General features: G+C 42.4%; 2 protein-coding genes across 3 annotated transcripts; both read left to right on the forward strand.

Annotated features, from left to right (window-relative positions):
* Nucleotides 1-5,990: 5,990 nt before the first annotated feature.
* On the forward strand, nucleotides 5,991-8,318 carry LOC131893225 (uncharacterized). 2 transcript variants are annotated; one of them, XM_059243201.1, is made up of 3 exons: nucleotides 5,991-6,680; nucleotides 6,871-7,896; nucleotides 7,989-8,318. In XM_059243201.1, the coding sequence occupies exons 1-3, from the start codon at nucleotides 6,303-6,305 to the stop codon at nucleotides 8,295-8,297; spliced, it is 1,713 nt and encodes a 570-aa protein (XP_059099184.1). In that variant the 5' UTR covers nucleotides 5,991-6,302; the 3' UTR covers nucleotides 8,298-8,318. The 2 variants fall into 2 exon arrangements, with proteins under 2 accessions (XP_059099184.1, XP_059099185.1); XM_059243202.1 differs by having other exon boundaries at nucleotides 5,999-6,680; nucleotides 7,972-8,318.
* A 50-nt stretch (nucleotides 8,319-8,368) lies between these two features.
* On the forward strand, nucleotides 8,369-13,043 carry LOC131893224 (phenoloxidase-activating enzyme 1-like; the record flags this gene model as incomplete). The annotated part of the gene is given in 5 exon segments (XM_059243199.1): nucleotides 8,369-8,867; nucleotides 11,310-11,780; nucleotides 11,899-12,213; nucleotides 12,360-12,572; nucleotides 12,792-13,043. Coding segments are annotated over 5 exon segments (1,620 nt in total), but the record flags the coding sequence as incomplete, so codon positions are not given.
* Nucleotides 13,044-13,138: the final 95 nt, after the last annotated feature.

Here is a 13,138-nt window from a genome sequence, read left to right on the forward strand (position 1 = left end):
CTTTGTGACAAGCAATGAAAGGCATGAATCAGAGCGAGGAAATTTGAGTTTTCAAAGCCATCCCTATATATACCTTCTCACAGAACTAAAAAGGGATTTCATTTGGCCAAATGTACAAATATGTTGTTTATTGACTTGCAACGGACACTTTTTTGGCTTAAAACATGGTTTGCAAGCTGCTTTTTATATCAAACTTCAAAAGCAAGGTGTACATTTGTCTACATTTCTATGTAAGTTGTTGGTCCAATAAAATATAAATTTCAAAGCAAATTATATCAATAAGTACCTCCAGTTTGTGCTCCTACAAGAACCTTCTAACTTCACATTCAGACAAGTTAGGACATCTCAAAACTGGAGGTGGTCCACTACTTTCGCAACACCCAATGCAGTGATTAGCCAATATTTTAAGACACTTTCATATTTTCTCTCTGAATCGACGCCTGGTCAATAACTTTTTCATCTGACACATTACGAGCATACTTTTTAGTACCCCATGCAATTTATGCTTGGAGTGCTAGGGTCGCAAGGTTGAGAAGCGGTACAGGCCATCACATTGTCAGTAAACAGTACATGTTTCCGATTGGCAGTGTCATGGATTCTCTGTCTATGGGTGTGGTTAGGTCGCAAAGTTTCCTTGAGAAAGGTCGGGAAGGAGAACTGAACCAGGGAGCTCTATAGGAAACCGCGCCAAACCATAACAACATGTCTCCTCCCCAAAAGGGTTAATGTCTGTCATGCGGGGTTTGAGCCTATGTCTCCTGAGTAGAACATTGTCTGTCTCCCTAAGTCGCTAGGCTGAAAAGGCTAAATAACGTATTTTGGGCAACATATGAATTAAATTTTGTTGTTGTGTACTTTGACTCATCAACCTTAATGTAAGTTGTTTTCAAAAATGGCAATTTTTAGGCCTTTTTCAAAATAATGTCCAGACATGAATCAATTTGCTGCTCACTAATATTCAACGAAAATACCCAGGCATTGATCCACCAACAAAATGTAAGTCAGAATTGGTTATATTACAAGGTTATAAGCAATATCAGTTCAACTCTAGTTCAAAAGGCTAGCCTGATCACCGATCAGCCAACTGTAATCTGTTGGTGGATTCAAGGTGGACCAAATTTTACATCAATGTAAATAAGAAGAATAAAACCTCGACTCATTTGTTAAGTACTATCAGGGATGACCTTCCCACTTGTGGCTAATAAGTCGGTCAAAATCACGCTTCTTGGTTTTCACATTTTCGTTAGCCCTTTTGTCATGAAGTTTATTTGAGAATGCTTAAAGCACATGTTTTATCCAACAAATACCCTTTTCATGCAGCTTTTAGTTTGAATCTTGATGGGCATAACCGATAACAAGGTTTCAGCCAAAACCATGAGGGAATACAGCCTAAAGTTCTCTGAGACCAGAAAGGTGCCAATTGCAGTTCATCACGTGATACGATGAAACAATGGATTAACCCGTGGTTTACATCATGTAATTCTCAAAATGCCTTTGTGTGGAGAAAGAAAACAGAAAAGCTACCTTGAACTGGTCTTTCAAAATAGCAAAATAGCCCAAGAACATTGCGACTACCGTGCACATGTATACAGTATGTTACTAAATGGACGGAAGAAAAGCAGAGAAGAAACAACCTGACTGGTTCTATCACGTGCCTGATACCGATGTTTCATGAATGCCAGTGAAGAGCTTCAGGTGTGCCTTTCCCAATCCTCTTTTCATTCTCATTTGCAAAGCGAATGAACGTCATTGCTCATCTTAGTCTGTTGGCCTCTTTTCGCGCGTGAGCTGCTCAAATATCAAGTCTTTCTCTTGCATTTGCAGACGTCACCCGTCTACACGCTTACCGCATCCCATGCTTACCTCAAACGTGGAAATATTGGCCCACGTTCGGCATGTTCCGTTTTCCTCGGCGCTTTTCGGTTCACTGGTTGTGCCGAGCACGTCTTTGTCCTTACCATAATTCCCTCGAGCCATAATTCAAATGAAGAGCCCCTAGAGGCCTGGCCAGCTTGGCATGGATTCCGAGGCCCAACCTCATCAACAGAGTAGTGGGGCAGATCATGCCCATTCTCTCCAAATATGATCAAGTCTTTCAAAGGATCTGGCCCATAATACATGTCTTTCAGAGTAATGACAAAGACAGCAGACTTGGCTTGCTCGGTGCATACCTTCAATCCGAGGCGAGGGAAGTGTATAAAACCACTGGCTTTGAATGTGTTGACTCAGGGTCTTGGATTTCTTTGAAGGAGCCCCATTCAGAAAGGTGTATTTGTTTTTCCCTCATTCCTTAGAGAGCGTCTGCAGGAAAGTGATAAGATTTGAGCGAACTATTAAGACGTATTTAGTCACAAATGGCTTTTATTTGAGTTCTGCTCTATGATTTGGAAAGATGGTTCAATTGAACATAAGGGGGGCTCGGAATGGCAATGGAAGGACCCACTGTATGGGCCTCTTTGATGAGATTTATAGGGGCAAGCCATTCTGAGTGCCTTCATTTTTTGAAGACGAGAAAGGTCGTTAACTGTGTGGGAAGTGTAACATTCGGTTAACCGAGTTTTTTATAGGTTAAAGGCTTAAACTTTTCAGGACAGTTAATTTTTTGACACACTTTTGCAAGAAGTAGTCATTCATTATGTAGTAAGCATCTAGTGGTAAAAAATACTAGTTCTTCCAAGCTTGTTATTTTCTTATTGAGTAAGAAAATTGAGTTCTTCCCGTTTTTTTTCTTTGTAGAGGTGTACCGGTACCCCAAGAATCTTTATTACTGAGTTGTAGGGATTCAACCATATTGGACCCAAAATGAACCAAATGGCACAGCCTTTTTCCAGGGTCACAACGGTAAAGCCACAAGCCGAGGGCATGGACAAAGAAGCAACAAAGTCATTTGACCTCTGGCTCCGTCAGGTCAATAACGGACTTTTGCAGCCTTTGCCTAATTTTGACTGGAAAACTAACGGATATGGCTGAGCCTGGTCACCAACAGCGGACAGGCGCAGACGGAGTATTCGTTGAAAGCATTTGAAATGAGCAGTGCAAGTTGTGGGAGTTTTGACCCGACAGCCATGTTGGGAGTCAGAGGTGGGCATCGCTAATGAGAAGTTGAACGTTTTAATTTTAATGCCTTTATAGTTGATGACAAACCGTAGAAGTTGACAAAATTGACAGAATAAGATTTGCTTTATAAAGTGTATCGAAAGAAGTGGACCATCCAAAGTTCTTAAACATACATTTTGGATCTCCAATTATTTTAATCAACGTTATTTTTACACTTCGATCCTTAGTGTCGTTAAACCCTCCAGACTTTGGATGAACCGGATGAACATTTTTTTCTTTTTTTCAGCACTTATTGAACAATATTAGTCATATTCACTGTGATATCACTTTCTTGTCAACTATTTTATCGCTTTTACCGTTTTGACATTTTGCTAACAATGTTAGTAAAATGCTTATAAACCATATTCATATTCATTTTTACGCCGTGACATGACCAAGAGTCGCAATAAAGATTTATTATCAATATGTTACACCATTTAATTAGCCTAACCGTATTGTCGAAACACAAATGCAACACAAGATAACGTTTTGTCTGAAATTGATGACCTTCAAGTTGGAGAAAAATAAGATGAAAGCCCTGGAAATGTGTTTGGGGAAGTCATCTATCTCATTATTACCCAAGGACGACGTCACCACTGGACAGCGACGATAGGGAGAGGAAAAGGTAAAGCCGATCCAGATGAACAGAATGCAGTTTCATTCACACAAGTTGGGCTCTTGTGGAATAAAAGAAGCGTTCACCATTCTTGAATTCATTTGTTTTTCTCGATTTTGAAGTGGAAGACCAATATTTCACTTACATATTGAAGATAGCGTCTTTCACAAGAGGTCAAGGAAACTTGATAGAGCTCATTAATTTTAAGAAATGAAACATCGATAAAAAGTGGAATCAAAAGCAAGATTTGAATTTGAACATTTTAGGCATTTGAAAACTTTTTTGACATTATCTTGCCATTTTATAGTTATTCTAATCACATAAATATGACACTTTATGGCTCAAAACATCACTTTCAAATCCGCCCTCCACATTTGACACACACGTTTGATGGGGCTCAAAATTTTCTGAATCCTTTCTGAGTCCACATGAGCTCAATATGAATGAATAAAAATGCTTTTGATTCGCCTGGATGTAAGCGACATTCCCACCTTCCAATTTTCAATCAATCATTTTTTCCTGAAAAGCCCAATATTTCACTCATCCCTGGTGTACTAACACAAAAAATATTAAAACACTAACGCTTACCAACCTAATTGACATCCCCTCACGATGTCAAAACGAGGCCACTTAATTCCACTCCATTCGAAACCCATTCAGTAATTGCAAGTTGCCATTTTCGTCAATGAATGCTCTCAGAATGGCACCCTGTCAAGCACGCACAATTCACTCCCCAATTCCTTGGGATTTTTCAAAGCCAAATGCATCTGTCCAAATGGCAAATGTATTTTTAGACGAATCCCTATTTAGTCTTCATGTGTTGCCAAGCTTGAGCATGGGCAATTGGTATCCAAGCCACGCCACGTCATTAACCGATTGGATCCCTATCTTTTCCCCCACTTAGTCACTGAGTATCTATGGCAACTCTAGAGAACGAATAACAGTTTCCTTTCGCTGGATTCTTTCCTATGGCTTTTGGCTAACGTACATATTTTGTTGAGACATCCCTGAAGAAGCAGAAATTTGATGGAGTACGTAATATACGTGTCTGTGTGACAAAGCAAAACCAAGACAAAGAAAAACAGATTTTACTTATACAGCTATATGCCATGGTTTGAGCCGAATCTTTGGGACCCATAATCATGCGCTTCACATTCAATTGCTTGTACTGCACGACATGGTTTTGTGAGGTTGAAAATCCAGATAGAGCTTGGGGATCAAAACTCACTCATTTTTTATTTTCGGTTTTCCTCCATTGTTCTACAAACCTCATCCATCAAAAAAGAGACGCTCGACCAAAGTCCACATCTTGACGAAGCTTTGACCAAGAACGATAAAAGAATGTGACAAACGAGTTTGTACAAAACATGGCATCTCAACATGAGCCTGAATGTTCAAATATCTAATTCTGAGAGATAGATTGGGCCACTTAAAGATGCTTTCCAGATTGCTTGTTTTGGTAAGAATAAAATTTGGAGCACGTTTCGTTGGAGCAACTAATTGAAGTAGGTTCGTTCGTCTTGTTCCTAACAAACCTTTAGTTACTAGCTTTCTCAAGATGGATTGTAATAACTTGATTTTCGATTAAGATTCTTTGAAATAACAAAAAAGCCCAATTTCATCCGTTGGATGCTCTTCAATATAAGCAAACTAACCTAAATTTATCGTTGGTTTTAAGATTGTGACACATTTGAAATCGCACGCAAAATAATATTTTTTAAGGATAACAAATGCGATATCTATGTTTTAAAACATATACACAAACCTATTCTCTCAAAGCACGACTCTTTTACATCCAATGTAATGGCTCAATCATGGGCGCCTCCAAACTCGACATCATTCAGATCCTCCAGTACCAAATTTGAAGGAAACTACCCAATGTCTAGACTTGGCTGAGGCCATTTGAAGGTCATATAAAAGATGATCCTATTGGGAGCACTCGAGGTTGAGGGGAGAACATAATCCAACGAATAACTAGCAATGACTCAATGCCATAAATCATGGTGCACAAAGGACGTATCCGTTTGATTTCCTTTTTGTATTAGATCCAGCCAACAGCCAACCCACGAAATGAGATCTCATTTGCATTCAAGGCAGTTTCAAGGGTCATTGAAGAGAGCTGAGATGAGGTAACGAAGAATCGAGAGATTTGTCAATGGCCTCGCCAAGTCATTTTCAAATGTGCGAGTGAGTACTTGACGAGTACGCAAGAATTGAACACGTAACGAAGAGGATAATGCCACTTTAAGTTTGAAAAATAGAATCTCGCTCAAACTCGTTTAGCAATGGTCATGATGGTTGTGGAAGAAACAGATGCTCAGTGGTTACTCCAACCAATGGTTGGTGTGCGGCTAGATATAGGTGAGAAAAAAATATTGGTGGCAGTCCAATCATTCGATATATTTATACGTGCCTAACGAATTGAATCAAGACCCAAATGGCCTTGACGTGGCACAGAATGTTAGTTCAAATCCCCATAAAAAAGTCCCACTGGTTGTATGAGATGAGAAGTTGGCGGGAGAGCCCCAAAACCGACATTCAACTCAATGGGAATTCCGAGATTAAACTGCAAACTAGTCCTTGAGCACGAATGGGTGAAGAAGACACCATGATTCTGAATACACTTCTCCTCTTTTGTGCCTTTTCTGTGAGAACTTGTCTATCGTGTTCCACCTTACCCACCCTCAATGGAACACCTCTGCCTGAGCCCTGTGTGCTCCCATTCAAGTTCCAAGGCGAGACCTTCCTTTCGTGCACGAATCGAGGTGGCTCAGAGAGTCGTGAGTGGTGTTCGGTCGAAGTTGACCCAGAAGGCAATCATCAAGTTGGTGGGGCACGTTGGGGGCATTGTGACCCTGAATTGTGCAGCCCACAACCCAGGGACCCAAATCCAGATCTGGCCGATTATGGTGGGCCTATTGAGTTGCTGGATGAAGTAGATGGCGCGCTTCAGACTCAATGTCAAGCTGTGAGTTACGTTCTAGGGGGTTTCCCCCTATCCTCGCTAGATAATCTAGTATATGCAACGCAATTGCCATCTAATTCTAAAAGATGGGTCTACGTCCCAGGCCATGCACCCGTCTGGGCCGCCCAGATTCGATCAAAATGCCCATTGTCGAGACCGATATCAATGCATTACTCGTTCCTAATGATTTCAGATGGGATCAGATGGGAACATTGAGGCTTGCGTATTTCCCTTCGTTTATAACGATAGGCCCCACAACCAATGTATTACGGATAATGATCCGGACGGGAAGTTCTGGTGCTCTTTAGGAGTCGACCAAGAGGGCCGACATATCATGGGACGTTGGGGCCATTGCATTGGGGAATGTGGTGGAACTGACCCCACCCAAGGGCAACTCTCTGATTGTGCACAATTGCCTGAAATGGACCTACCCACTGATGGGACATATTTACCCGACTATTCCAATTGTGGACAATCAAACGGATTGAGCTCGTTTAAGGTGATTGGCGGCTCCACTCCACCCATCGGGAAATACACGTTCCCCGTCATGTTGGGCCGCAGTTCGTCGCCCATCTTTTGTGGAGGGTCGTTGATCAATCGTAAGTATGTGCTCACAGCGGCCCATTGCATTAAAGGGAACCCTCCCACGATCATCACCGTGGGTGAGCACACCTGGGGCCAAGATTGCGAATGTTCCGGGTCTGGAACGCAGCGACGATGCAACTCCAAATCGCAGAGAATCGAAGTGGATCAAGTGATTCCTCACCCTGGTTATACCACGGGTAAAGACGATATTGCATTGGTGCGGTTGCGACAACCGGTCAGACTCTCGGCTCACGTGCAGCTCATCTGTCTGCCACACGATTCGGAACGTATGGCCTCGATTTTGGGTACCTATGATATTGTGGGTGGTCTTGAAGGCCGAGAGGGCACGGTGGTGGGTTGGGGATCGACACAAAATAATGACGATCCCTTCCAGACTTCGGAAGTCACTGATGATTATCCAGATGTGTACGAGCAGTACAATGAGGAGGGTGGGCCTCCTTCAAAATCCCTAGAGGCGGACATATCATCAGTACCATCCCCTTTCTACGAGGCCATCGATGGAACCGATGGAACCGATGGAACCGATGGAACCAAAGTAGTCGATGGTCTGGAAAACCAGTACGATTTGATTGATGAGTATGATGACTTGACGGTGGAAGACAACAGCGAGATCGTAAGTGGCACAAGCTCTGGTATCATATTGAGTAATGGAGCTATAGATCAAGTATGACTCCAAGCTTGTTCACAGATCGAGTATTTACCCAGATCCATCCAGGAAACCACTCATCCCATCATATCTTCACGCGAATGCCAATCGCTCTGGTTCAGTTACCGTCAAAGCGATCACATTTGCGCTGGTCGAAATGGCAAAGGCTCGTGCTTCGGGGACAGCGGTGGTCCATTAGTGGTGAAAGGCTCAGATGGAACCATGTTTCAAATAGGTGTGGTCTCTTATGGAGCCAGACGATGTGCGGAAAAGCAGCCGAGTGTGTACACGCGTGTTTCTCGCTATATGAAGTGGATTCGAGCCAACCTGAGGCCTTAGAAAATGTCTGGCTCAAATTGATTGAATAATAAAGACAAGCATTATCGCGATGATCGTGAATCACGTCGTTTCGTAACCAAACCAGATCTTCCCTTCCAACTCGAATGGATAGAAGTGTGGAGAAAAATCAAACCTGATTCCACCAAGCCAACTTTGAGGCAAATAATTAGCTATTCGGCCATGCATTACCACTTTGAACGTAACTCAGAGGACCCTTGAGCATTGTCTTAATGGCATCTACAAATCGTTGCGTCGGCCTTGGACCTTGGGGTCACTTCCTGTGGTTACTACTCTCTGTGTTGTTGTGGCTGTTGTTGTGGGCCAATTCTTGTGTGTTGTCAGCGGAGCTCTGTGTCACTGTACCCACTCAGGATGGCACTTCAAGGTCAGAACGGTGTCAATTTCCATTTCGGTACAAGGACCAAACCTTCAACTTGTGCACAGTTGAGGACGACGTGGATGGGCGGCCGTGGTGTTCCACTCGAGTGGATGAAGAACACGTTCACGTCAGTGGATCAGGCCATTGGGGTCATTGTGACTTGCGAGTCTGTTCTTTCACCTCTATTCAATCAGCAAACCAAGAGCAACAATGTAAAACAGTACGTAAGGCCGGGATCATCAGGCGATAAGAACAGCCTTTCAGGCATTCCTTTTGTTCGATGACTAGAGCAACGGTTTCCAGCGAAATGTACTCTCTCACAGATCCAGTTCCCAAAAGGAAATTGACAAATTGAAAAGGGAGACAGCAGGAATGATGATGATGGGTCGTTGCTTTTGATCAAAAGTGAAGATGAAATTGAAATCAGACAGATATGAATGTTTGCTTGGGCTGCAATTGAGCTTGACTAATCGACATCAAACAAATTACTGAACTGAAAAACATGACTTGACTATGTGCAATTTGTGGGGATATATTGAAATCAGGATACTGAGGGAAACAACTTCATTTTGGGTCACTAGTTAAAATTTCCAAATGAAAATGATGCAAATACATTTTTTGTCACAATAGCTCACTTTAGAACATTTTTTTTGCACTTTTCTACTTTATTTGCGCCTTTTCACTTCTCTTTTGCAATTTTTTGCGTATTTGGTCTAAAAATTGTGGTTTGGATGAAAGTACCAGTTTCCGTTTCAAAGGGAGAAGCTAAGTAAGGCGTTAAGATTGTTAATTGTTCTTTTTGTGTTTCATTCAGGCGAGCTAATTTCCCTTTTTTGAAAATGGAAAAAGCATTTCTTCCTCAATTGAATAAATGGTGCAGACCTACTGTTAATTTTTTTTTTTTGGTCTGAAATTGAAGTAAAATTGTTAAATTGGCAGTTTGGTACTACTTTGATAAATAGATCGGAAAATGTCTTCTTTGCGGATATTATTTGCACCTCCCCTTACTCTTTTGGCCTTTTTTCGCCCTTTTTTGCACTTTTGGGCTCACTTTTTTGCACCTTTTTGTCGCTCAAAGGCTTTGCTGTTTTGCACTTTTTGCCCCCCCTAGAAGCAATGTGAGAAAATATTGTTCATGAAATTTAAATTGTTGGTTTCTTGGGAATCTTGTCATGAAGTTTGAAAACAGCATTCTAAAAATTACCCCCAAACCAGTCTTTATCAACTGAGGACAATGTAACTTGACAATTGATTGAGTAGTTGTTGCATTACTCTACATACTTCAAACTTAGACTAGATGTGAGATGGCTTCACAAAAAAACGAATAACTATATTTTACTAGTTTGAGTTAAAAAAAAAACTGAACCATCAACGACGAAAAGAGCAGTAAGCCAAGCTGGTGGGTTGTTGCCACTGGTTCTTGAACCTTTTCCTTCGTATTTGATGCATTGCATCTTGGATCAAGGAAAGTTTCCCTCTTCTCAAAAGTTAGCTCATTTTGTTCCAATCTTTAAAGAGGGAGATAAGTCGCTCCCCAGTAACTAAATAACTAAAGGCCAAATTCTCTCACTTCAAATATTGCGAAGGTGTTTGAGAAAACTGGACGAGAATGGTTAGGACTATACGGTATTCAAAGAAGGTAAAAGAGTATCTGAAACTTCATGTTTTCAAACGCAATCTCGAACTTTGTCCTTGCCCACGTTAAAACCTAAAGGGTCAGTCAATTGTAGTGACCACAGAGGCTTAACGCGCCTGTTGAGAGTACGTTTGACAGAGAAAGCGGTAGAAAGTCAAAACATAAAATACTGTAAGAAAAACGGAAATGCTCGGGTAGGTTGATAACGGTTGATCCAGTAGTTTCTTTTAAGCCAGACTTTTTGTTTCATTTGTTCATTTCAATATAAAGCGAATAAAAAAATCATCTAGAACTGAGGGGGATTACATTTCAAGTAGCAGAAAGGAAGTCCACAAAAAGGACAAGTTGGAAGACTCAGTGACCCATTTCGTTCTTTTGAATAAGGATAGACTTCGGCCAATAACTTCGATACGGTGGGAAGGAAAATGAAAAGTGAAATCCCACGTACTTCCAATACGGTTAAGATCAACCAGCAAATTTCAAATAACCACAACATAGATATAATCTGCTCCTATCTACAGTATGACTGGGACTTCGTGAACTTCCTACTCTCAAATATAATTATGGACGAGTAAAGCGATTATTGCACTTTGCACAATGTGGCTCCATATGTTTCTTAAACATTGATGAAATGTATTCGTTTTTTCCGAGTTGTAACGGTAGTGTATTTTATTGGAGAATTCCCAAGAGTGACCCATCCACTTTCTAAAAAGGTCAGTTTCTCTGATCATGTGGGTGTCTCGATGCTTCTTCAATAATTGGCTTCAGAGCTGCAAAAAACTGAGCATAATACTACACCTACACTCTCATATTTGGATTGAAGTCTATATCCTACGTTACAATATACATATTCATTCATTCCCAAGATACCACCATATCTTCACCGATTGAACGTGGTAAATAATCTTCAATGGCAGTGCATACATAGAATGTGTACCAATCAGCCAAACCCACCCTACAAATCTCTTTTTAATCAAAGCCTGAGACAACTACAAGTGAAACCAATCCGTTCCTTTTTTCCGCCAGATAGCAGGTCCTCAACCCATGCGTCCTTGTGTGTTCCCGTTCCAATATGAAGGAACAATCTATAACACATGTGTGAGCGAAGAAACGGGATCAAGAACTTGGTGCTCGACCGATGTGACTGAAGCCAATGTTCATATCCAAGGGTCCTGGGGTGTTTGTGATCCACGCGTGTGCCCAAAACCAGACGCGTTCCGCACATCAGAGCAAATGCCAGTGGAGCGAGCAGTGCCATTTGGCATTGATGAGTACGGAGACGGAGGCGGAGGCAGTGCCCTAGAGCCTGATGATGGAACAATCGAGGATATCCTTTATTCTCGGGGGACAGACGACTACGACGACAACGACGACGATGACAGTTTTGATGACTTTGAGATTGATGACAAAGACACCGAGGAGTACACAGGCGATGGATACGACAACGTGGGAGGCGGCGACTTTGATACTCAGAGCTTCGGCTCCTATTGTACGACGGTAATATCATGTACTTGGTAATACCTATATGGAGCATCATTGCTTGCGACGTTCGTTCCTTCAGCCAGCTCCGTGTTCGTTTAACTCAGTGCTCATCATACATTTCGCCCTTCCATAGAAATCGGGACCCCGACCACATCAAATCTGTGTGTTCCCTTTCATCTTCAATGGCAAGTCCTACGACAAGTGCACGACGTTCTCTGATCCTAACAACGAGTCCTGGTGCTCCACTTTGGTGGACTCCACCGGAACCCACATCACGGGGAATTGGGGCTATTGTTCATGTCGAGACAATCCCACTTCCCTCCAGAGCTGCAATGACAAGCCCATTAATGAGATCAACCTACCCACTTCTGGCACATTTCTACCCAATTTGAAAGATTGTGGGGATTCGGCCGAGGTCGGGAGAATCGTCGGTGGTGACACCACGCAGGTTAGTGGCCTCATTTGAAATCGTTAGGCCTCGCTTAGAAGTCAGATATATTACGGTAGCAGAGTGGGAACCACACCAGAAACCTATGTGTACATTGTAGTGCAGAATAAGTATGTATAATGCATATCTGATATCTTATACTTCAGCTGGGTGAATTCCCATTTCCCGTGTTGTTGAGTTACAGTCGAACCCAGCGTAAATTCAGTTGTGGCGGGTCGTTGATCAACACGCGCTATGTTCTGACAGCTGCCCATTGCTTGAGACGAGTGGAACCCGTGGAGGCTCTCATTGGCGATCATGATTTAAGGAAGCCATGTGATTGCATGGATGAAAGCGAGTGTGCCGCCTTTCCTCAAAGGGTAAGGGGGACGGACGACTTTTCATTTTCCGCTTTCCTTCAAATCAAGTATCTGTTACACGTGAACGAACAATTATCCCTGATCGTTGGATTGACTGCTTGACTGGGCACGGTAGTAGATGCATAATGGCCCACCAATTCCCATCAGGCCATCAGGCATCAGACAAGAAGACTTGGTTTTCCTTTCATTCTCGTCTCTTTCTTTTCTCTGTCTGATCAGATCCCCATCGAGAAAGTTATATCTCATCCGCAATACGCCTCTCGTCGGTCGGGATATAATGATATCGGTCTTCTCCGACTTTCTCAACCTGCGCGACTCTCGCAAACGGCTCAGTTAGTTTGTCTGCCATTGGATCCCATCTCGACCGCCAAGTTTTTGCACGTTCAAAACTTGCACGAGGATCTTCTGCAAAAACAGAGCACCTTGGTAGGCTGGGGTCGAACATCAGCCACATCCTCGCCTGACAATCAGGTACTCCATTAATCCAAAAGCCATCGAAAGCCTGTGAATGGCCTCTTGATTGAAAGAACGCTCTGCCAAGCCGATCTAACAATTTGGTCGGAACT

This window comes from Tigriopus californicus, chromosome 2, assembly GCF_007210705.1.
Source record: "Tigriopus californicus strain San Diego chromosome 2, Tcal_SD_v2.1, whole genome shotgun sequence".
NCBI lineage: Eukaryota > Metazoa > Arthropoda > Copepoda > Harpacticoida > Harpacticidae > Tigriopus > Tigriopus californicus.